Source organism: Chelonia mydas, chromosome 1, assembly GCF_015237465.2.
Source record: "Chelonia mydas isolate rCheMyd1 chromosome 1, rCheMyd1.pri.v2, whole genome shotgun sequence".
Classification (NCBI taxonomy): Eukaryota; Metazoa; Chordata; order Testudines; family Cheloniidae; genus Chelonia; species Chelonia mydas.
In genome coordinates this window covers 148,895,416-148,920,234 of record NC_057849.1, presented here as the reverse complement: position 1 = coordinate 148,920,234, position 24,819 = coordinate 148,895,416, and the positions used below count along the sequence as shown (strand labels likewise).

General features: G+C 41.5%; 1 protein-coding gene across 7 annotated transcripts in view; it reads right to left on the bottom strand.

The window, feature by feature from the left end:
- Positions 1-24,819, bottom strand: part of SYTL5 (synaptotagmin like 5) — a 161,733-nt gene that overhangs the window by 55,910 nt on the left and 81,004 nt on the right. For all 7 annotated transcript variants that reach the window (XM_037902284.2, XM_043538038.1, XM_037902273.2 and 4 more), the window contains exons 4-6: positions 17,112-17,227; positions 12,139-12,271; positions 1,517-1,642 (exon numbers count right to left, since the gene is read on the bottom strand). In XM_037902284.2, the coding sequence (XP_037758212.1) occupies positions 1,517-1,642; positions 12,139-12,271; positions 17,112-17,227 (375 nt within the window). The remainder of the gene's footprint in view (positions 1-1,516; positions 1,643-12,138; positions 12,272-17,111; positions 17,228-24,819) is intronic.

The following is a 24,819-nucleotide window of genomic DNA, read 5'->3' as shown; positions in this document are numbered from 1 at the left end:
ATTTTCCTTGGGCAACAAGTGTCACGGTGCTGATGCCTCCAGCAGGATTCAGAAAAGGTCTGAGAGACCCCATCCCAGTCAGGTGCTGAAGTCTTTTAGCAATCTGGCAGCAGGTTCTCAATTGGAGCAATGTGTCATAGCTCCCCTGAGGTATGACAATTTACAGCAATTGATTATGTGCTCCCTTACCCTTATTGTGAGGGCTGAGCGCTACAAAATCGAGTGGTTTGTCACTGCTTGTTTGGAATTACCATCACAGTACACCAGGGGGCTGTAGACCTTGCCCAGCACCATCAGACAGCCAGAAAAACTCACTGCTTAACAAAAAATTAATAATAATTTTTAAAAGTACTTTCACACGTACTCTGTTCATTCTGTTGCCTTTTTATGGAACGAGTCTTGCGGTATGTTAAGAAAACACGTTACAGAGCAGTGGGATCAATTGCTCTCATTAGATAATGAGGACAGAACAAGCAGTAAGGAGCAGCACAGAAAATTTACTTACAGTTGCATAACTGTTCTTGTTATTAATAGAACAAACTCCTCTGGGAGACTATGGAATTCCCATCACTTCAGATATTCAAAGCTATGTGTAACACTGACCTATTACAGATGGCTCAGGGATAATTAAATTATTTTTTCCATGGTATGAGGGATGGATTTGACACCACTAGGCCAACCCACATGATTTAAGGATACCAGCATAGGAGTTGGCAGCAGACCATTCTTAGTGAAAGTCCTGGACACTGGAATTAGTTCCACCCTTTGCCCACCAGAGTTCATGTTGGTGAGCACGGTGTATTTCTACTTGTGGGAAGTAAGGAAAACAAACCCATCCAAGTGTTCAAGTGCTACTGTATATATGTTTTGAGTTGCTAAACAATATTGGAAATTTCCATTTGAGCATTAAGTGAAATTACACTATTTTTCAACCCACATCATAAGATTTCTAGGCAGGTGAAACAATCAACACTGAGTGAAAACAATTTGCATCCAGCATAATTTATCAAATAAGAAAAGTAGTAGATATCAGCTGGCCAAATTCTGGCTTTATTTTTGCACATTACAAAATCTGCATTCAAAATATGGGCATCAGGTTATTTATACTCAACAGTATTACTGTTTGTAAATGGGCAATAACTGAGGCCTCTTACACCAGGAAAAACTGATCAAGGAATTCAGTTAGATATAATCAGAATAATTATGGAAAGACTATAGAAGTGAAACATTTTAAGAGCTCATCTGACATTTTGCCCAAGTTAAATACTGCTGTCAGCTTTATGCTTGACTGACTACAGGCTCTGTTTTGCAAGGTGCTGAGCAGAGCTCGCCAAAATAATTGACCAAAAAGGACAAAATAATTGACCAAAAAGGACAAAATTTTCCTGAAAAATGTTGACTTTTTCAACCAGCTCTAGTAGTGCTGAGCACTCAAGAGTGCAAAGGGCTACACAGGACTGTTCAGCGCCTTTCTGGATCAAGCTCTGAGATATCATCAGACTTCGCTGTCCCTTACCTGTCAGAACAGGGAGTTGACCTGATACTGCGTAAACTTTGGGCATCAGCGTCCGAACTGCTGCTTCTTCCACCTTCGGCTTTCACATTGGCAATTTCTCCTTTGGTCACTGCCCTGATGGCCTTCCTGAGGAGCATAAATTAAAAAAAATAAAACAGGGTGAAAATGTAAAGCACACAACAGTTAAACCAATGTTGCTTTTGTGAGATCTTTCCTGTTAGAAAAGAGAGAAGAGAATAGTTCTGATAGCACCATGCTGTGCTTCTAGTGGATGTGTTTTGAGTATTGCTGAGGTCAAAAATGGAAGAGGCAGTCACAGGTTTAGAAAAAGGCTCACCTATCTCTCTCACTCACATAAATAATAATAGTGCCATGTATATTACAGCAGCACTCAAAGCATGCCAGGAGTTGTACCAACACATAAGACGATACAGAGCCAGCCCCAAAGAGCTTAAGAACTAAAAAGGAAAAAAAAACAGAGGCGGAAAGGGGCATGATTAACGCCCTACTCGAACAGCAGGATGATTGTCAAATAATTGCGGCTGAGTTGCGGACGAGACATGGAAAATTCCGGAAAAGTAATAGTAGACCTCTATTAATTGCAGTAATTTGGAAAAGTCAGAGAAGACCTATTTGTCAAAGAAAAAATTGCTGGAACTATATAAACACTCAAGTATTACATTATGCCTTCTAATTTTTTTTTGATAACCATACATTTTGCTGCAACTATATTACAATCATTAATGCACAGGGCTGACAGCGGGAGCCCAGCCAGGCTCCCGCTGTCATCCCCGGGCGGCTGATAAAATTGCAGTGGATGCCTAATATTGTGGGATCTTCAATTCTTGCAATATTGTGAATTAAATAGGGCCTTAGGTATGACATTCAATCAATGGGGTCAGAGTGACAACCTCAGCTAGTAGTAGTTCTGATGGCACATGTTAGTTAGTTTGGTTTCCTTTTTATTTGTTGGGGGTGTACTAGGTGGGTAATGAGATAAGAAAGGAGAGAAGCAAGAAGGGATAAGTTTGTGAGAATGAAAGAAGAATGGGACGATAGCATAAAGTAAAGCAGACAGAAAAGGAGGAGATGATGAAAAGGGGAAGTGGAAGAATCCTGTGTTGTGACTGGAGCAGAGTTTTATCATTCCCTCCCCCCTCCAAGAGCCCAAGTAAAGATGTCTGGGTGATGTCAGGAATCTGAGGGTCTGAAGCTGGCTCCCGCTGTGGGCTGCTAAGGCACCTTAGTTAAATTTACTGACGGAGACTATACATTATATATTAGCTGTATTGCAATAACAGATGTAATTGTTTCCATGGCTTTTCAAAAAGCTGTGTAAAATGACTCTTGGCAATTGCAGGAAGTGCTTTGCTCTGATCTTCCAGTTATAAGATCAATCTCCCATAATCAGTGACAGAAATATACTGCAGAACTGTTTATCACAGACGGTGACTTCTTGGTAAGCTAATACTCCTTTTTTTCCTTCCCTCTTCTGGCCCTCTTAGATAGCTGCTAGATGCACACTCAGCAAACTGACAGACAGGCCCAGCGTCTTCAAGGAGAGAAGACTGTCCAAGATAAAAGGGATCTCAGAGCTTCTGGAGGTAAGCTACTGTTGACAGCAGATGGAGAATCACTTCCATTTGGCAGCATAGCACTTCCTTGTAGAGAGCTTCCTGCTGCCAAGGATGGACTGTACCTGTTCAGAGCACAACCTCTCTCTAAGCACCAGATGGAGGGAGGGTGGGTTTGGATGGTTGGTTCTGCCCCCTGTTCTGAGACAGTAGGTTCAGGAACAGGTACATACATATGAATGGGCGAAAGGCCACCAAACTGTCTTGGCCACCAAGGTGCCGCCAGGATTATTGTTGCCTTGTCTTGCTTTGACCTTCTTGAAGACATGGGATAATATATATCTATTAGCGGACCTGACCACTGTACCAGAAAGGCATTCTCCTGGAGTTACGCCTATGGGTACTCAGGAGCTGTAGGCATTTCTTGTTTGCTTGGGTTGTAAAGAGGTCCCACAATGGGAAACCCCACTGCCAGAAAATGTACTGCATCACAGAAGAATGGAGCTCCCACTTGTAATCCTGGTGGAAATACCTGCTTAGGTTGTCTGCTAAGGTGTCCATTTGTTGTACCAATAAAATAAAAACCAGCAGGATCTTATTAAAGGGAAAAAGGCAAAATACCACATTTATTGTGAATACAGAAAGAATCATAGTAAGCAGTTAGTTACAGCTGTAACATTCCATTCAATCTCATCTTTATTCACACATTCATTCATACACACACACACACACACACACAAGTTCTGCAAGGTTGTTATCATAGTAAGCAGTTAGTTATAGCTATAACATTCCATTCAATCTCATATTTATTCACACATTCAGTCATACACACACACACACACACACACACACACGTTCTGCAAAGTTGTTATCATAGTTACCAGCCTTAGAGTTGCTCATGCCAAGCCACTGGCCAGGTGGCCTGGACATGAGGAGGGAGCAGGACCTTGTCAGATGCTCATCTGATGCTCCTGGAAGTTGGTTTGCAGAATCAGACCCCAAAGTTCTCACTTTTTAGAGTCTATTTTTATAGGAATTTCTTCCTATGCCAGTCTATGGGAATTGCTTCATCATGCTGTTGCTGAATCAATCAGCAGATAGCACATTCCTCACGGCTCCAAGATGTTATCTTGTTCTTTGGTTCTCCCATTCTTGAGGCTGTTGGGTGGATTCCAGTCTGCCCTCCGGGGGTCCTCTGGTTATTTCCACTTGACGCCTTCTTCAGCTGATGGACACTGGATTCTTAGGCTGGCACCTCCCTAATCATTCAGTTATTATCCACACCAAGCATCCATCCACATACATCCTCTATCTCTATTTCAATCACAATTGTTAATACAACAAAAGGGCGGGGAGTTTCTGGGTGCTGTTTCTGTTGTTAGAGTATTGCTTTGAGTCTCTCTCTCTCTGTGAATTGCTTTGAGAACAGACTCTGTCTTAGAATGTACTACCACAATTAGCAGCTTGCAAGTTTCACACATAGAGGGAGAGAAACAGTACCAAAAACCAAGAGACCTCTTAATTAGTAATACCCTGGAATTTAAACTATGGGGAATCAAATTCATTTGTGATTTTAATACAGAACTTCTTTAATATGATCCAGCACATTCCTTCCAGGAGGTGTGCTGCTAAGGAGCTTATCCAATGCCAGATCCACCAGTTCCAGAGCATGACTGCTTCCATGCCGAGGGGCAGACTTCGTTTCTTCCTGTTTGTTTATACAAAATACAGTAGTCATGTTGTCTGACATGAGTTAGACATGTGCGGACTGGATGAAGGGTAAGAACCTCTTGTATGCTTCATGCACTCTTGAGAAGTCTGATGCATAGTTTGGATTCTTGCAGAGTCCAGGATCCCTGAGCAATATAGTCCTCCAGGTGCACTCCCCAGCCCAGAAGAGAGGCATCCGTTATGAGTGTCTTTGTGGGTGGTGATGGGGGGAACATAGGGAATGCCTATGAAAACAGTCTCTTTCATTTCCCATGAAGTGAGAGATGTGAGGATGTTTGGAGGAAGTGAAACTCATTTGTCCAGGGCAGCTGTGCTTGGGAGCATAGATTGTCCACAGCCATGCCAGGAGGCACCAGAGGTGGAGCCTCACAAAGGATGTCACTTAGGTGCAGGCAGCCACGTGACCTAGAGGGACCATGTCGGACAGGACTGCCATCTGGGGGCTGAGTCAGAGCTGGGTGATGATGTCCCTCCTCATGTGGACTCCGTCCAGTGGTAAGTATGCTTTGGGTATGTAAGTATGCTCTAGGTCTCACTAAGAAGCCGAAGGGGAAAACTCTGTAGTGAAAGTGATCGTGGTGCACCGTAAAGCGCGAGCCCTGCTTGTGAGCTGGATGAATGTCTATATGAAAATATGCATCCTCCAAATCAAGGGCCACAAGTCAGTCACCTTCATTTAGGGATGGGATTATTGAGGCCAAGGTGCTCATCCTGAATTTTGAATGGTGTATAAAGACATCAGTTTGTCTGAGGTCCAGGATTGGTCTCCAGACCTTCTTCCTTTTGGGTACAAGGAAATATCTTGAACAACAACCCTTGCCCCTATGTTGAAAAGGCATAGACTCTACTGCCCACAGCGGAATTAAAGAGTTCACCTCCTGTTTGAGAGACCTCTTGTGAAGAGGGCTGGGGAGGGGCATTTTGGAGAAGGAGTAGAAAAGAGTTCTATGGTGAGGCCTATCAAGATTTTCTCTAGGACCCCTCTGTCCAATGTGATATGGTGCCACTTTGGAAGGGAATGGCATCCCATCAAAACACCTTTTCCATGGGAGGCTGGGATTGAAGAGGGGAAAGTAGTGGTGCACTGTGACTGCCATGCTGTACATGTGTCACTTCCTAGGGAGCTCAAAGGCCCTTTGATCATAGATGGGCTGAGAGCCAGGACAGTGTCTATGAGTTCCTCCTGTGCACCAGGATATATATCCCTAAGAAGTGGAGAGCTGCACAAGACTCTTTAAGGGAATGAAGTGCCTCATCTTTCCCTTGCTGAACAGGTTGTTACCCTTGAAGAGGAGATCTTTTACTGTTGTCTGGACCTCCATGGGGAAACCTGAGGATTGCAGCCAGGAGGCCTACCTCATCATGACCAATGTTGTCATATCTGCTGCATCAAGCAATGCTTGCAGGGACAATCTGTCAACCAATTTCCCCTTCTCAAGGCCTGCCTGGAATTGGAGACCGCACTCCTATAGCAGCTTATTAGCTAACTCCAACAGCTTGGACATCAATACTTGGTAATTCACTATATGAAATAAAAGGCTAGATGATGAAAAATTCTTTCTGCCAAAGAGATCCAGCCTCTTGGCATCCTTGACTGAAGGGGTGCACCTAGACTGGTGCAGCATGCTGCCTTCCATGACAGTCTGGACCATGAAAGAGTTCAGATTTGGGTGAAAGAACAAATATTCTGCCTCTTTGATGGAACAAAGAAATTTTTGTCTGCCCTTTTTGGGAGAGTGGCACAGGTGGCTGGAGTGTGCCCCACCACCTTAGCAGCTGCCAATATGGCGTCATTACCAGGAAATGCCACCTTGTCCAGAGGATGTCCAGGAGCTTCTGAGTTGGATCTTGGACCTCCTCCAGGGGGATCTCACCGGTTTCTGCAATCTTCCTTATGAGGTCTTGTTACTGTCTATAGTCATCTAATGGCAAGAGTTAGGCTGGTGCCACTCCCTCATCTGGAGAGGAGGAAGAAGAAAGTGCTATCGGTGGATGCAGAGGTACCAGCTGGTCCTCTTCCTCAAAACACTCCTGGGGGGACTCAGGCTCGTGGCTTGAAGGTAACCTCTGTTGAAAGCATTGCCCAGTCTGGGACTCTAAAGTAAGGATGCCCGAAGTCTCAGTATGGCCCCTGGCAGGGGATCATACGGATATGATCATACGGATACCATTGATGGTACCATTTTGCCTTGTGATGTTGTGGCTGGTGGAACAAACCAGCAGGTGGTGTACTGAAGGTGTTGGAGCCTCTACACTATGGCTGGTATTCGGAACCAGGAAAGGCCGTGCCATCATTGTATGGTTGTCCCTGGGCACTACGGGGTCTGAAAGAATCAGTCACTCTGGATTGGTGTAGATCAGAAGGTCGTAAAGAAAGGAATATGCAGGCTTAACGGGTGGAGAGTGTGAGGGTCTCTGGATTCTGGGTGCATCCCCCCCATGCAGTTTTGTGCAAGACGGTCTTCTTGCAGTGTGGTGCAGAAGGTGAATGGTCTCTTCTCTCTTTAGGTGGTGCAGGGATCAGTCACATCCCTTGTATTGATGGTTTCAAAGCACTCAGCTCTCAGTACCATCGGTGCCACATGCTTCCCGTGAGCTATAGACACACACACACCTGGGTGTGGAGTCTCACCAACGGTAGGGGAGAAGCAGTCCTCTTCTTAAAGGACTTGTGAGGCAATTTATCCCTCTTCTTACGGGGGTGTTAATCCTTACCCGTCTCATGCCTCCACTTAGATAATGTCAGGCACTGCGGTTCTCAAACCCAGGCCCATGGGGTTGCCAAACAAAAGCCTTACTCTCCGTGCCACCATGCTGCAAGCTGAGATTAGGGAACCACAACTAATGCCCCACCACCAGAGACTACATCCACTGACTCAGCAAGGTCATATGACTAGCAACAGACTGCTGATTGCACACCACCAGGCATAAAGCTGCCTGTTCCTGTCCCACCTCTTGTCTGAGCAATTAGTTGCTAGGCCTGCTTGTGCCCAGACCCCTGAGACCAATTTCTTGCCTCCTTGCCTGGTTACTGGTCCTCGTTCCTGTTCCATTAAGTACCCGCAGAGTCAGAACTCCCGAAACTGTCTGGTCCGAGGGGGAAAGAAACGGCAGATTGCACACTTGGAGGGAATGTCTGTTTCCTGAGACAGTACAGGCAGCTCTTGTGAAGGTCACTGATTGGGAAGACCTGGCAGCAGGCCAGACAGACCTAAAGCCTGGAATCATGGGCATACTAAGAGCCCCAAATGGTAGGAAACCCCTAAGCTTCAAACTATCTACTAACACTAACAGCTAACTAGTAGGGCTGTCAAGTGATTAAAAAAATAATCACTATTAATCGCATGATTAAAACAATTAATCACACTGTTAAACAATAAAAGAATATCATTTATTTAAATATTTTTGGATCTTTTATACATTTTCAAATATATTGATTTCAATTACAACACAGAATACGAAGTGTACAGTGCTCACTTTATATTTATTTTTTATTACAAATATTTGTGCTGTAAAAAATATTTTTCAATTCACCTCATACAAGTACTGTAAATTCACCTCATACAAGTACTGTAATTCAATCTCTTTATCATGAGAGTTTAATTTACAGATGTAGAATTATGTACAAAAAATAACAGCACTCAAAAATAAAACAATGTAAAACTTTAGAGCCTACAAGTCCACTGAGTCCTACTTCTTGTTCAGCCAATCACTCAGACAAACAAGTTTGTTTACATTTGCGGGAGATAATGTTGCCTGCTTCTATTTTACAATGTCACCTGAAAGTGAGAACAGGCGTTCACGTGGCATTGTTGTAGCTGGCATCGCAAGATATTTACATGCCAGATGTGCTAAAGATTCATATGTCCCTTCATGCTTCAACCACCATTCCAGAGGACATGCGTCCATGCTGATGACAGGTTCTGCTCAATAACGATCCAAAGCAGTATGGACCGACACATGTTCATTTTCATTATCTGAGTCAGATACCACCAGCAGAAGGTTGATTTTCCTTTTTGGTGGTTTGGGTTCTGTAGTTTCCGCATCAGAGAGTTGCTCTTTTAAGACTTCTGAAAGCATGCTCCACACCTCGTCCCTCTCAGATTTTGGAAGGCATTTCAGATTCTTAAACCTTGGGTCAGGTGCTATAGCTATCTTTAGAAAGCTCACATTGATATCTTTTTTATGTTTTGTCAAATCTGCAGTGAAAGTGTTCTTAAAACGAACAACATGCTGGATCATCATCTGAGACTGCTAGAACATGAAATACATGGCAGAACGCGGGTAAAACACAGAGCAGGAGACGTACTATTCTCCCTCCAAGGAGTTCAGTCACAAATTTAACGAACCCATTATTTTTTTAATGAGCAGCATCAGCATGGACGCATGTCCTCCAAAAAGATGGCCGAAGCACGAAGTGGCCTACAAATGTTTAGCATATCTGGCATGTGAATACCTTGCAATGCCGGCTACAAAAGTGCCATGCGAACGTCTGTTCTCACTTTCAGGTGCCATTGTAAATAAGAAGCGGGCAGCATTATGTCCTGTAAATGTAAACAAACTTGTTTGTCTTAGCGATTGGCTGAACAAGAAGTAGAATTGAGTGGACTTGCAGGATTTAAAGTTTTGCATTGTTTTGTTTCTGAGTGCAGTTATGTAACAAAAAATATCTACATTTGTAAGTTGCACTTTCACGATAAAGATTCCATTACGGTACTTGTATGAGGTGAATTGAAAAATACTATTTCTTTTGTTTATAATTTTTACAGTCCAAATATTTGTAATACAAATAATAATATAAAGTAAGCACTGTACACTTTGTATTCTGCATTGTAATTGAAATCAATATATTTGAAAATGTAGAAATATATCCCAAAATATTTAATAAATTTAAATTGGTATTCTGTTGTTTAGCAGTGCAATTAAAACTGTGATTAATCAGGATTAATGTTTTAAATTACGATTAATTTTGTTGAGTTAATTGCATGAGTTAACTGCAATTAATCGACAGTCCTACTAACTAGCTAAGATAAAACTATGTACAAGAGAAACAAAACAGTTCATGTGGGAATGCTAGCAGAAGCAGTGGGCACTGGAGGGCTCGGTCTCAGACCATGAACGGTAGAAATGAACTGGGGAGGTGGTTGGTTCACACCACCCCTTATCGTCTTGGTTTAGAGTACAAGGAGGTGTAAGGCACAGCCATGGACTAACAGACACTGCTGTTGAAAAATCTTTCAGCCTTAAGCACATGGAGTGAATGCGCACCCACAGAGAATATACAAAGGGACCAGCACTTAAAGAATAATACTGTGTGCCATACTGGTCACCCCATCTCAAAGAGGATATTACAGAACTAGAGGGGTTCAGAGAAGGATGAGGAGAATGATTAGCGAAATCAACCTAGAAATACTCTCATATGGAGACTGAAAAGATTGGGATTGTTTATCCTAGAAAGGAGATGAATAAGAGGGAGTATTACAAAGGTATACAAAATAACAAAAACGTGGCCTAGAGAAAGTAGACTGGGAGCTTCTATTCTCCTTGTCTCCTAACACAAGAACAAGGGGACATTCAATTAAATAATAAGTAAGCAAATTCACAACTGATCAAAGAAAATACTTCTTTGTAATTAGGCTGTGGAACTCATTGCCAAAGGAAGCTGTTGAAGCCAAGAATTCAGCAAGATTCAAAAATGAATTGGATATTTACATGGATAACAAGAATGTCCAGAGTTATGAAGATTAATGATAAAATGTTGGAGGAATTATTAATAATTTTATATATTATTATTGCAGACCACCTTGTGTCCAGGGAATCAGCCAAACTAAGTATTAGAGACCACGATAAGGCCTAATATGAGGGACAGATAACCCCAAAGCTGTCTAGTGAGGGTTTCTTACACTTTCCTCTTGAGTTCCTGCACTGGGCCAAAGTCAGTGACAGGATACCAGATTCTGTAAAGCTTGGGTCTGACCCAATATGACAATTCCCATGTTTTCCTAGCTTTCCCTGCAATAAATCTTTCCCCTTTGGAGACGATTTGTCACTTGAAATATTGACATTTTAACCATAGCAGATTTTCCCATTTGGGGGTGAATTCCAATAAAAAGGGAAGATAAGAAATAGGCATAAATCAGTTCTCTAAACATTTAGTTACTGTGCTACTAAGCGTTCACAGCAAAGACGGTAAATGCTCCACTCCACTAAGGAGGCCGATATTCAGGATACCTTCACCATGGCTATTATCTGCATGAGCTGTAATTAAATGCAATTTTTAGTGCCACCGATTCCTTAGGCTGTATCCCCTTCATCTGCATAGGAGTACTCAGAAGCCGCAGCTGCTTCTTTTATCCAACGTTAATGAGGAAAAATCAAGTGAAGTTTCGGATTGATTGTCAGAGGTCGGGTTCACTCCTCTATTCCCTTGACCATCACAGCCCTCATAATTTACATACTCTATATGCTGTAGATGCACCTGGATAGCAATTCAGTCAGTAGTAATTAGCAAACTCTTAACCAAGAGCTTTTCCTATGAAGAGGGACTATAGGATCTATGTTCCCTGTCAAAATTTGCTCAATTTACCAATAAAAAGTTGTTTTTCTAATTGCAAGCCTGGATAACTCAGCCCACGATCTGAAAGTTAAGCTGAGTTCTGTCCTCCCCATGCATCAATGCCAATTTATGCCCCAGTAACAACTACTCAACCCCACCGCACGTGTATCGCTCGTTCTTTACAAACATGAGGGAATGTTCTGGAAACAATGGGGTTGCACAGGTGTCACAGAGGCCGTCATATGCCCAAGCACCATTTTTATTTACTGAAGAGGCTTCATGAAAAGAGAACATAGCTTTCAGATCACATGGGGGGGGGTCACAGAGCTGGAAGTTAGGGGCAAAACATCATTTTCCTTGTGAACTGAGCTAATTTTATGCGGAAACCACTCAGAGGAAACAAACATGGAGCTTCAAGGTGCCATTTTTACAGCCATTTTTCAGAGTAGAAGCACACTTAGAAACACTTCAAATTCGAAATGTTAACCTCTTACCAGGAGGAAAAATCCAATAGTCGCCATTGCCTTTTGCTGCTACCTTGTAGCAAAAGGTAATTATAGCTGCATTTCCTAGGAGACTGCAGTCTAATTATAGCAATTGTTTCAAAGCAGATTGTTTCTAACCCTGGGAGATTTTGGTGTGATCTGCAATACTGGAGACACAGAGAGAAAGAGAGAGAGGGAGACTGGAGAGACTCAAAAGAAAATCTGCTCAGAGGTGCTGTACTCTGAATGATCAGTTTCCAAAGTTCAAGACTTTACCCTATCTTTCTGGGTCCACTGAATATTGATTTCTGCCCACTTGTGGAGGAAGCTGGGGTATCTTGCATTTGCTCTGCATTCTCCTGGGCGTGATCTTTGGCTTGCCCTCCTTCTTTCTTACCAGAAACAGTATCTGAAGGAGAAAAAAAAATATTCGGAGAAATAAAGACAACATATGCCAAGTGTGCATCTGATATAAATAGAATATTGTTTTTAAATTAATAAAAAAACCTGTTCAGACTATCACAAAGCCATTTTTGCATAGCTCAGTTTCTTTTTTAAATAAGAAAGCATCACAAAAGTAACCAGTTTTAGTTTAGTTATTTTAGAACTTTGATGCAGGTGGGTGGTTGTTGGTTTTTTTGTTTGTTTTGTTTTTCAACATTTTCCATTGAATTATGCCCCCAACTTTGTTGCTTATTAATAAATTAAATAAATTTAGTGATGGAGGAACATGGAAAAAATACACTTTGCAGTTTATAGCTCTTCCTGTGTTAAGTGAGAGAGCACATTCTCTGCATTAAAAATGTTTTCAACTGGGAGGAAAATGTGGACAAAATGCTTTGGACATTACCTTTTCTTCTCATAATATATCTAACAAAAATATAAATACACAAATACAGTAATATAAACAAAATATACATCTCGATATCTTGCATAAAATAAAGACAGAAAACCAAGAATGCTAGTCATGTGCCAATGGATAATTCTTGAGGTGGCACACACACCAGAAAGGTCAAAATTTTGCCAAGTAGAATATCAGAATTCATAGTAATTTTCTTTTAATAGCAGCCAGCCCTCCTTCTTCCTAAATACACTTAGTCACTGTAACTTAGCTGCTGAATATGATAAACACTACCTGGAAAACACAGGCTGTACTTAGATGGTGGCATGTGGGTGAAGTGTTAAAATAGTTCATCTGAGAGGAGGGACCTTTGTATTCAGAAATAACTCCTACTCCTTAAACTGGTGACGCTGTAGTGGAGGTGAGACATGCATGCAGCTCTGAGGAATGTAATATGTGCTATCCCCTGTTGGATCAGTGAAGCAGACCACATTATCCATGTGTAAACATGTATGTGCAAGTGCAATGGGTATCTAGGTGATGGGAAAGTTAAGATGTTGCCTCAGAATAAAGAGGTACAAAGAAGCTAGTATACAGCCTGTGATCTAGCACTTAGCGAGTCTTCCCCCACGCAGAATAAGAAAAAAAAAGTTTAGTACAGTACAGAGAATTATAATTTGAGTTCCATGGGGGGGGAAAGCAGTGGCAAAGATGGAAAAATCATGTAGCAGGTCCTCAAGGAATCCATTCTGAAGCACTTAGAGGAGAGGAAAGTGATCAGGAACAGTCAGCATGGATTCACCAAGGGCAGGTCATGCCTGACTAATCTAATTGCCTTCTATGATGAGATAACTGGCTCTGTGGATGAGGGGAAAGCAGCGGACGTGTTGTTCCTTGACTTTAGCAAAGCTTTTAATACGGTCTCCCACAGTATTCTTGCCAGTAAGTTAAAGAAATATGGGCTGGATGAATGGACAAAAAGGTGGATAGAAAGCTGGCTAGATCATCGGGCTCAACGGGTAGTGATCAATGGCTCCATGTCTAGTTGGCAGCCGGTATCAAAGGGAGTGCCCCAAGGGTCAGTCCTCAGGCTGGTTTTGTTCAATATTGTCATTAATGATCTGGAGGATGGTGTGGATTGCACCCTCAGCAAGTTTGCAGATGACACTAAACTGGGAGGAGAGGTAGATACGCTGAAGGGTAGGGATAGAATACAGAAGGACCTAGATAAATTAGAGGATTGGGCCAAAAAAAATCTGATGAGGTTCAACAAAGACAAATGCAGAGTCCTGCACTTAGGACGGAAGAATCCCATGCACCGCTACAGACTGGGGACCGAATGGCTCGGCAGCAGTTCTGCAGAAAAGGACCTAGTGGTTACAGTGGACAAGAAGCTGGATATGAGTCAACAGTGTACCCTTGTTGCCAAGAAGGCCAATGGCATTTGGGGATGTATAAGTAGGGGCATTGCCAGAAGATCGAGGGATGTGATCGTTCCCCTCTATTTGACATTGGTGAGGCCTCATCTGGAGTACTGTGTCCAGTTTTGGGCCCCACACTAAAAGAAAGATGTGGAAAAATTGGAAAACGTCCAGCGGCGGGCAATAAAAATGATTAGAGGACTGGAACACATAACTTATGAGGAGAGGCTGAGGGAACTGGGATTGTTTAGTCTGCGGAAGAAAAGAATGAGGGGGGATTTGATAGCTGCTTTCAACTACCTGAAAGGGAGTTCCAAAGAGGATGGATCTAGACTGTTCTCAGTGATAGCAGATGACAGGACAAGGAGTAATGGTCTCAAGTTGCAGTGGGGGAGATTTAGGTTGGATATTAAGAAAAACTTTTTCACTAGGAGGGTGGTGAAACACTGGAATGCGTTACCTAGGGAGGTGGTGGAATCGCCTTCCTTTGAGGTTTTTAAGGTCAGGCTTGACAAAGCCCTGGCTGGGATGATTTAGTTGGGGATTGGTCCTACTTTGAGCAGGGGGTTGGACTAGATGACCTCCTGAGGTCCCTTCTAACCCTGATATTCTATGATTCTATGATAGTTAGTGTTTAGAGGTCAGCATAATTCATGCTGGAATGTCTGTATGTAAGGATCCAGAAAATGAAATTTGAGAGATCTTGCATTACTGAATAATTTGTCTATGTTTATTTAGGTCAAGATCACATACAAATAGTAAGCTCTTCAGAGTAGAGAGGGTGTTCTTTTCAATGTTCTGTAAAGTATCCAGTACTCTTCAGACCTTAGTTGCAAAATAAAAAAGTTGACTAATACATAATTACTATTCAAATTCAGCGATAATTGGGAATTGTTTAGGAACACTTTACTAGATTCCAAAGAAGCCACAATCAAGGAAGAAGGCCATATTGGTTAAAAATATCACCGGGTTTAGAAGACAACTATAAAAGATAAAAAAGATTAAGAAATAACAAATGGAAGAAAGGGGAAGTTGATAGTAATGAATGTAACTGTAGAAAACCGAAGAGGGAACCAAAGGGACACAAGGAGAAATCTATGGCCAGCAGAGTTAAGAACAAGAAGGAGTTTTTGAAGTATATTAGAAACACAAAGAATCCTAACAATAGTATCATTCCATTACTAAATGGAAATGGTAGAATTATCAATAATAATGAAGAAAAGCAAAAAATCTTCAATAAATATTTGCTCTGTACTGTGTGGGGAAGACTATGTAATCATGTCATATAGCACGACACTCTCGCCCTTCCACTAGTATCTCGAGACTGTTAAACAGGAGCAACTAAAGTTAGAGAGTTTAAATCAATTTATTAAGATAATTTGCACCCAAAACTTTTAAAAGAGCTGATTGAGGAGCCTGATGGACTGTTAATACTGATTTTTCAATAACTCTTGGAACATCAGGGAAGTTCCAGAAGACCAGAAGAAAGCTAATGTCATGCCAATATTTTAACAAGGTAAACAGGATGACCCGGGTAATTACAGGCTTGACAGTTTGACGTTTATCCCAGGCAAGATAATGAAGCAACTGATATGTGACTTGATTAATAAAGAATTAAAGGAGTGTAATATAATTAATGCCAATCAGCATGGATTTATGAAAAATAGATCCTGTCAAACTAACTGGATTTTTTTTTTTTTAAGAATAAAAGTTTGCTTGATAAAGGTAATAGAGTTGATGTAATAGAGAGACTTCTGTAAGGCATTTGATTTGGTACCACACAACATTTTGTTTAAAAAGCTAGAATGATACAAAATTAAGATGAATGGATGAAAAACGGATAGGTTTCAGAATGTAACTGTAAACGGGGAAATCATCATCGAACGAGTATCTCTCTAGCGGGGCCCTGCAAGGATTGGTTCTTGGCCCTTATGCTATTTAACACTTCTAGTAATGACCTAGAAGAAAAACATGCAATTATTACCGATAAAGTTTGCAGAGAGAGTGGTAAATAAATGAAGAGAGCAGGTCACTGATACAGGGATATCTGGACTGTTGGTAAGCTGGGTGCAAGCAAACAATGTGTGTGTTAATATGGCTACATATAAATGTATACATCTAGGAACACTGGAAGTAGGCCATACTTACACGATGGTGACTATTCTGGGAAGCAACAGATCTGAAAAAGATGGGGAGGGGAGTTGCGATAAATAATCAGCTGATCATGCTGTGGCCAAAAGAACTAATGTGATCACGGAATGCATAAACAGGGGAATCTCGTGTAGAAGTAAAGAGGTTATTTTACCTCTGTATTTGGCACTGGTGCGACCACTGCTGGAATAGTGGGCATCAGAACTGGTCACAGAATTCAAGAAGGATGTTGATGAGTTGGAGAGGGTTCAGAGAAGAGCCACAATAACGATGAAAGGTTTAGAAAACATACCTTACAGTGATAGACTCAAGGAGTTCAATCTGTTTAGCTTAACAAAAAGAAGGTAAAGAAGTGACTTAATTACAGTCTACACATACCTACATTGGGAACAAATATTTAATAATGGGCTCTTCAATCTAGCAGAGAAAGGTATAATACGATCCAGTGGCTGGCAGTTGAAGCTAGACAAATTCAGAGAGGAAATAAGGTATAAATTTGAACAATGAGAGTAATTAACCATTAGAACAGTTTACCAAGGGTTGTGGTGGTTTCTCCATCACTGGCAACTTTTAAATCTAGATTAAATGTCTAACAGATCTGCTCTAGGAATTATTTTGGGGAAGCTCCATGGCCTGTGTTATGCGGGAGGTCGGACTAGATGATCACAATGGTCCCTTCTGGCCTTAGAATCTATTACTCTATTAAAAGTATTGATACAGGCTAGGAGTTCTATAATATGAAGGATAAAACCCACATTGGTAAAAACATTTTGACAACTAGGTTAAAATATAAGCATAAACAGAGAACAACTTTTCTTGTGCGTTCTTATTTTTACCTGGAACTTTGCGTAGGATGGACTGTCTGACAACATCAGTTCCAAGGAGGTTGGATTGCTTGAAGCGCTTTGCCCTCTCTTCAAAAAACCATTCACCTGTCACTATCCTTAGATGTCTACATGAGAAAGAAACCAAACAAAATGCACACATGAACTGTTCCAACCAGCCAAAACTGTTTCTTAAATCCTCAGGACGTTGTCCACCCCACATGCACACATACAGCTATGGATCACAGTCACACAGTACAACCTAAAGCATCAAAAATTAGCTTGCAAAGTGTAATATAATAGAATAGATTCGGTAGAAAAATTGTGAAAACTCCCTCCTTCCTAAGTGAAAAATGGCTTTGTGGTTAAATGGAAGCTTGCATAAAAATTGATTTTCATCAAAATTTTCATGGTTTCAGGAAAAACTGGAAACCAAAACATTTTTGATCATCAATAGAAGTTAGAAGTTCTTGATTTTGTATTTAGTGTCCAATAAACGTTTTCAGTTTTTAGTTTACAATGCCTTCCCCTGCCCCAAATGTTTTTTAAGAGATGGGATGAGGGATAGATAGGAGGAGAGGAGAGCAGGGTCAGAAGCGAGGGTGGGGCAGAGAGGAGCAGGAGGCACAGGAAGAGAAGTCTCTACTAGGGCAAACCGCCCCCCCCCCCCCGCCCCCCCGGACCCTGTTGTCTGCAGAAGCTCTGCTTTGTTTTCTGCAGAATTGTGGGAAGGTTTGTACTGAATGAGGCAAGGGACTACAGGAAGAGAAAGGAGGGTCTCATGATTAAGGCAGCTGAAGGTTGCCCTGGGGAACTGGATTCTATAGCAGCCTCTGCACAGAGTTCCTGTGTGATGCTGGGCAAGTCACTTAAAACAAATTTTTCACAGGTGTTCCTCATTTTCTGGGTAAGCAATATGAGACCCTGGGGTCTGATTTGCAGCAGTGCTGAGCATTCAACTAAAAGAAATGGAAGCAGTGATTCGAACATGTATAATGTTAAGTACTCTGAAGAATCAAGCCCTTAGGTATCCAAAATTAATTGGATTTCTGAAAATTGAGGCCTAAACATCAATGTGCTTCAGCTCCCCAATTGTAAAACTGGAAAAATAATATCACCTAATCTCACCAGAGCATTGTGTAAGGTAACCTGATGTCTACACCAGCTGCAAATCACAACCCCAACCACAATATAGACATCACCATACTGAGTGTCCCTTCGTCCCCAGAGGCCCTGTTCAGTCATATGTGAAAAGCAGTTTGGTGGTCCCATTCTAGCTCACATAACCACCAAAACTGAATCAGATATGCGGTTTCTGCTTAGAAGAGGCCCAACACTGTCTGGAAGAGCAGCATTTGGCAGGTCCACACTGAGGCGCGCTAGCAAACCTGTACAATGAAGCTTACCCAGCACCTGCTTGCTACATGCTTGGTTACTGACTGCTACCAGCCCTCATTTTTACAAGGAACAAAGTAGATCAAAACATTTTTAAAGTAAAATAAATAAGCTTGACTTAAAAGGCTGTTTTATCTCATAATTGCTTAATACTAATAGAAACCACTACATACAAAAGGATTTTATTTTTATTTATGGAAACTGGTTGAAGGGGAAGAAGGAGTTACTCTAGGCTGCATCAAATCTTGAGTGTCCACTGACCTCCATAGCTATTTAAAAACTACTCTAATCGTTTTTCTCAACACCTGTAAACTCACTGAACTCAACCCTAACACTGGGAGGTATTTCCAGTAGTGCATAATCTGATATTGTAATAAGGAGTGGTCCATCTCTACCCTCAGGTGCCCCAGGAACCTCTCAGACTCTGCACATTGAGTGGCAACTTTCTGTGATTTATATTCACCAATGCCAATACTGTCCCATGTATACACAGTGCTTCTCTACCTTTAGCCCTTTCCTGCAGGGCTGAGGAGGAACAGAGGTCTCTCTTCCTTGAGATCTCCACACATACTGGGAAGAGCTAGCCATGGTCACTCCTCCTCTTCCCCAGTACTTTTCTCCTGTGTCCTTCTTATACGCCTCTGTTGATGGACTACTGGCTCATCCAACCTCCCAGCCTGATCAGCCAATTAGCTAACACATCCCCAATCAGCCTTCGCCGGGGGAGCTGATTGATGCCTAAGTGGTCGGCGTGCCGGGCTCACCAGCTAGCTCCCAGCACTCCGTCACAGATATAAAACCACAAAACAACTGTACGCTTGTATGGCTCCACTAGCAACACCACCTGTACCAAGAAACATCTATGCACTAAAATCACAATTTTCCCTCTCTTGGGCAAGAATTATTCACACACACACAAAATACAATTTAAGATTACCAACTTTAACGGTTCCCAAGCTGATCTATGGGCTACATTTCCATCATTCTTAGCTTGTAGCCTGTTAAGAGTATTACATCCTACATCCTTTGGCTGGCAGAATTACTTAGTTTTATAGTTCTCAGGCCGTTATAAGGATTCATCCTTGAGAAGTCAAGAAATGTGGAAATTCAGTCAACATTGGTTGACAAAAGTCCTTAGTACTCTCAATTGTTTGAACACCCACCCCAATGACCTTTTCACATTTTGAATAAAAGTTGATGCCACTCATACATAAAACATTCCTGTCTGTAAAGCACTCTTCCAGTCTGTTAAGAAGCCTCTTTTTGAAATATTTTCAATTGATAGTACCTGTGTAAATTAGCTACATGGCTCAAGTTCATAATAACGAAGTTTTTTGATAACTACTGATCTGCAGAATGCTGCTTCTCTGAAGCACCTAGAAGGATGTCCAACACGGGTAGTCTATTCAGGCACCAAAGCAGTCCTATTCTGTGCTGTTATTTTCTGTAAGATATGTTATTGATGCTAATTGTTATCTTTGCAAACACAAATACAGTAAATGGTTTTATTATGTTTAAGTGTTGCCACTCTCACTGACATCTCAATGAATACCATCAAGACATGTTTAGCTGCAATGTGCAATCAATGCTCAATTTCAAAGTATACAAGACTAGACAAAAAACACCTCGGGCATGGCTACACTAGAAACTTCAAAGTGCTGTCATGGAAGCGCTCCCGTGGCAGCACTTTGAGGTGCGAGTGTGGTCGCGCGTGAGCGCTGGGAGAGAGCTCTCCCAACGCTCCTGGTAATCCACCTCCATGAGGGGATTAGCTCCAAGCGCTGGATTTTTCACACCCCTGAGCCAGCAAGTTAGAGCAATATCAAATGTAAGTGTAGCCAAGCCCTTTCTCATGTTATTCCCCATGGAAATACTGCATGGACACATCACCTTTTGCTATAATTTTTGTAACAGTTAAAAGCTTTTGAGTACAGAATTGCGCGTTGTATAGAGCTAGGTGACTACAAGTATTTCCCATGAATATTCACTCAAAACACTGATTTAGCTCCATTTGTGTTCATGACCAATTTGTGCTTGAATACTCCAACTTCCTAACAAACAGGTTTATTCGCCTGTTCACAGAAACAGCAAATATTTTCATTTCCTTTTCTAATTGTTTCTTCTGCTTGTCCTTTTTCTTGGGAAAGAAAGGACAGGATTTCCCAGCAGTGAATCCATGGCAGTGAATGGACATTGTATGACAGAATTTGCCTCTACATTTAAAGAAAGTCTAAGTAACTGTTACTGTTTCAAAATCTTACACGACTCCAGCAGAGTTTGATTTTTCATTACCTGCATTCATTACAAACACATCAGATAAAGAGAATCATATTTAGTTTGTGTGAGAATGGATATGATTACAGATGATTTTAGGGCATTGATCAGTACTTCTTACTCAGACAAGACTCCAACTTAGAGAGTTTTGCCTGGCTAAAGTCTGAGGAGTACTGAATAGGGCTCTATTGTCAATGAAGAATTCACACGAATGCAATTCTCTCTCATCCAATTATAGATTAAGTTTATGTGAGCACTACCAGAATAAGTTTAAAAAAAAACAAAATCCAGACATATGCCTGCAAATATGATAATGAAAGATTATTGCCTTATCTTTTTGTTTGCAGCCTGTTGATGACAATGCAAAAACAATTAATAGAAATCAATTAGTTATTGCCCAAAAGGCATTCAGAAAACCATTTCTACTCCATTTTTTTGTTTACTTTCTAAGGATGTTCGCTTAAAGACAAAACTTAAAAACAAACCAAAAATTCATTGGAGAACACACAGCTTCTGGTTAGCAGGAAGAACAATTTTCCCCTATGTGTGATAAAAATATATATTGTCACTACTCACCAATAGCATGATCTTCTGTGCGTGCTAATTCTTCATAGTAAGGCTTAACATAAGTTTAGTACTCTACATCTGTCTTACCGTTGACTAAATTGCCATTGCAATTTGAACTACAAAGTTCATTAACTCTTTCCAAGGTTAGTCCTGAGTTTGACAATGAAACCCCAAAGTGCTGTTTCTCTCTTACTTGCACATCTTAATTTCCCAAGTCTTGTACCACCAACACTTCCCTTGATCCAAGAGAGCTGGTGCACGCCTTCGAAACCACATGCTCAGAGATTCATAGACATTAAGTTCAGAAGGGATGACTGTGATAATCCAAACTGACCTCCTGCACATTGCAGCCACAGAACCTCACCCACCCACTCATGTAATAGACCCAGAACCTCTGGCTGAGTAACTCAAGTCCTCAAATCATGATTTAAAGACTTCAAGTTACAGAGAATCCACCATTTACACTAGTTTAAACCTGCAAGTGACCCAGGCCCCATGCTACAGAGGAAGGCGAAACACCCTCTCCCCCACGGTTTTTGCCAATCTGACCTAGGGCAAAATTCCTTCCCAACCCCAAATATGGTGACCAGTTAGACCCAGACCATGTGGGCAAGACCCAGGAGGCAGTTACCTGAGCAAGAATTCTCTGTAGTAACTCAGAGCCCTCCCCTTCTAGTGTCCTGTCTCCAGCCAGTGGGGATTTTTGCTACAGGCAGTTGCTAATGGGCCAAATGCCATTGTAGGAAGTCCTGTCACAGCATCCCCACCATAAATTTATCAAGCTCAGTCTTGAAGCCACTATTTGGTGAAGAAATCTCTCAGCTATCACATCCAGGAAAATCTGACCCCCAAGTTTATAGATTCATTAAAAATTCTTGCTATTGGACTTGCAATTTCATGTGCTGGGTCCTTTAATATTCTTGGATGGAGATTATCTGGGCCCCCTGATTTAATCCCATTAAGCCATTTGAGTTGGACTTCCACTTCAGATGTGGTAATTTCTACCTCCATATCTTCATTTCCATTAGCCATCCTGCTACTAACCCGAAGATCTTCATTAGCTTCATTAAAAACTTCCAGTGGTTTGCCAGGTGGGTAGAGCCAACATCCCTTGCACTGCCCTATAAGTGCTGGGGCTGTCCCTAGTCACGATACAGAAGCAGGCAAAGCCCGATCAACGAGGATTAGTGGAGAGATTACCCTAGAGAATCGGTCCTTCAGGGATCATCAGGTAATAGTACAGATACCTATTTTAGTTGCAATCCCTTAACACAACAGAATCTGGATAAGTATGGAATGAAAATGAAAATGGATGAGTAGCTCTTGGATAAGCCAACAGGCTCAGTACTTGCTAGCTAGTTAGAATTCCTTGAAGTCACCAATGCTAGGTAAATGGCAGTTGAGGTGAGGATCATATAAACCTAATTTAATGATTGTTTTTGTAGCTTGCATCAGGGACCCTTAAAGTTCTGAATGCCCTTTTTTATTGTTGTAGGGTGCAAATTAATAAATACAGTAAATTACAGACAGACTGGCATAAAAGATGATTTTGTCTGTGATACAAAATGCAAGAGTAGAATAATGATTGACATCATCCTGAACCTTTCGCTGTGATGCTCTTCAAAACTAGGACTCTTCCTTATTTGGTTTGTGAAGCAGATGCTCTTTGCTTAAGGCTAAGCCTTGAAGATATTTTAAGCCAAATTACCTGTCAATGTAACTCCAGTTACATCAATGAGTTACAACAGCAGTGAATTTGGCCCACAATTTTTCGCCCTTTATCTGTTCAATTTATTGCAATGGTGGAGGGAAAAAGGAGAATCTTTTCTGTTTTCTTTTTAAATAATTATAAAGAATGTTATATAATGCATGAAAGATGCTAGACATGAAAGCATTCTATATGAGCATGGTGGGTTGTCAAATAAAAGGCTGAAAAAACAGAGTTTACAGTATTTTTGGTTATTCCATTTATAACAAATTGTAATGCCAGAACCCCACCACCATCCCAACTTGCAACAATGCTACTGTGAGAGGTTGATTACAGGATAGCTAAGAAAAGTTCATTTAATCAGAAAAGGCAATTCACTGAATCATCAATACTCCCTCCAAGTGGCACATAAATGCAAAATGTACATTTGGATCTTATTGGATGTGGCAAATGTCTAGTATAATTTGTGCGGCCTGAAAAACAAGTAGAAGCTGCTGACAGAAGTTCCAATTTATTTTTGGCAACAAATGCTCTTGGGATGTTTCATCTAAATTAAAGCATTTAATAGGGCTGGGCAGTGCTTTGGTGAGATTAACAACTCTCCTGTTTAGTCGTGTACATCCTTCGCATCTGAAAGAAACTTCATTGTGAGATCTGCATGACTGCTTACACGTCTAACAGATTCCTGGTAATAAGTAAACACTGTCTGTTCACTGGTTCTCAATCCATGACCCACAGACCACTGGTGGACTGCAGACGAGTTTTGGGTGGTTTGCCAATTGGTTGCCTGAAAATGAGCCATGCAGTGATTTCAAGCACGATGAGGACTGCTACTTTGTTAAATAAAATAACCTAATTTCCATTTATGAGACAGAATGGAAGAGTTAACTGTTGTAAAAGATCCTTTGCATGGCACATCTAACACCTCCACATAAGGATTTCTCTCTTAGGACACTCCTACAGCGGAAGCTACTAGCAGCGCTATGGCTCACACTGTTATGGAGCTGGTGCCCACCTGCAGAGGCCCTTGCTCCCAAGGAAGCTTGCAGCACTGCAGCTATTAAGGACTTAATTCCTGCTTGCTAGGTCACTGTTCCTGAAAATGCAAATTGGAAGCTAAACAGAGATGGAGTGGAGATGTTAAAGAAGCCATTTCATGTTGGTTTGAGCAGGCAAGAAACCATGTGACTGTGCAGTATTATGAAGGACTCTGGAACTATGTGGCAGTAGAGCTAAAAACTATAAATTGTGTTTTCATTCGCCACTCTAACCAAATTGATCATATTAAGCAGAAGCTACTGTATTTTAAAATCTACATGCATCGTTGCCACCACATTAGATTTATTTGTTCATGAAACTGACAAATTTGACATAAACATGACAAGTATGTATTTAATATATATATGTAAGCAGAGTCAGGATGAGCTCTACCCTGACATCTGGTGGTGAGGTGTGGCAAGTTGTGGAAAAGAACTTCATGGGCTGATCTCATTTGCATAGGCACACCCACCCCACCTAAATGGTCACTTTGGCTGCTGTAGGAGCCCCAGTTTCTCAGTTATTGGGGCAGGAATAAACTGTTATTATCCTGATTATGTGAATCAAGGACAGTGGAACTGTACTTGGCCTTTTGTTATGATGGAGGGACTCACCATCAACTAAGCAGCACTCGCTAGGCAAGGGTCATGGGTTCCAAAACCCAGTGACTAGAGAGAGGCTGGGGACAGGTATTAATGCCTGGTGGTATGGGCTCCCTGGTGAGGGTCCTACATGCCA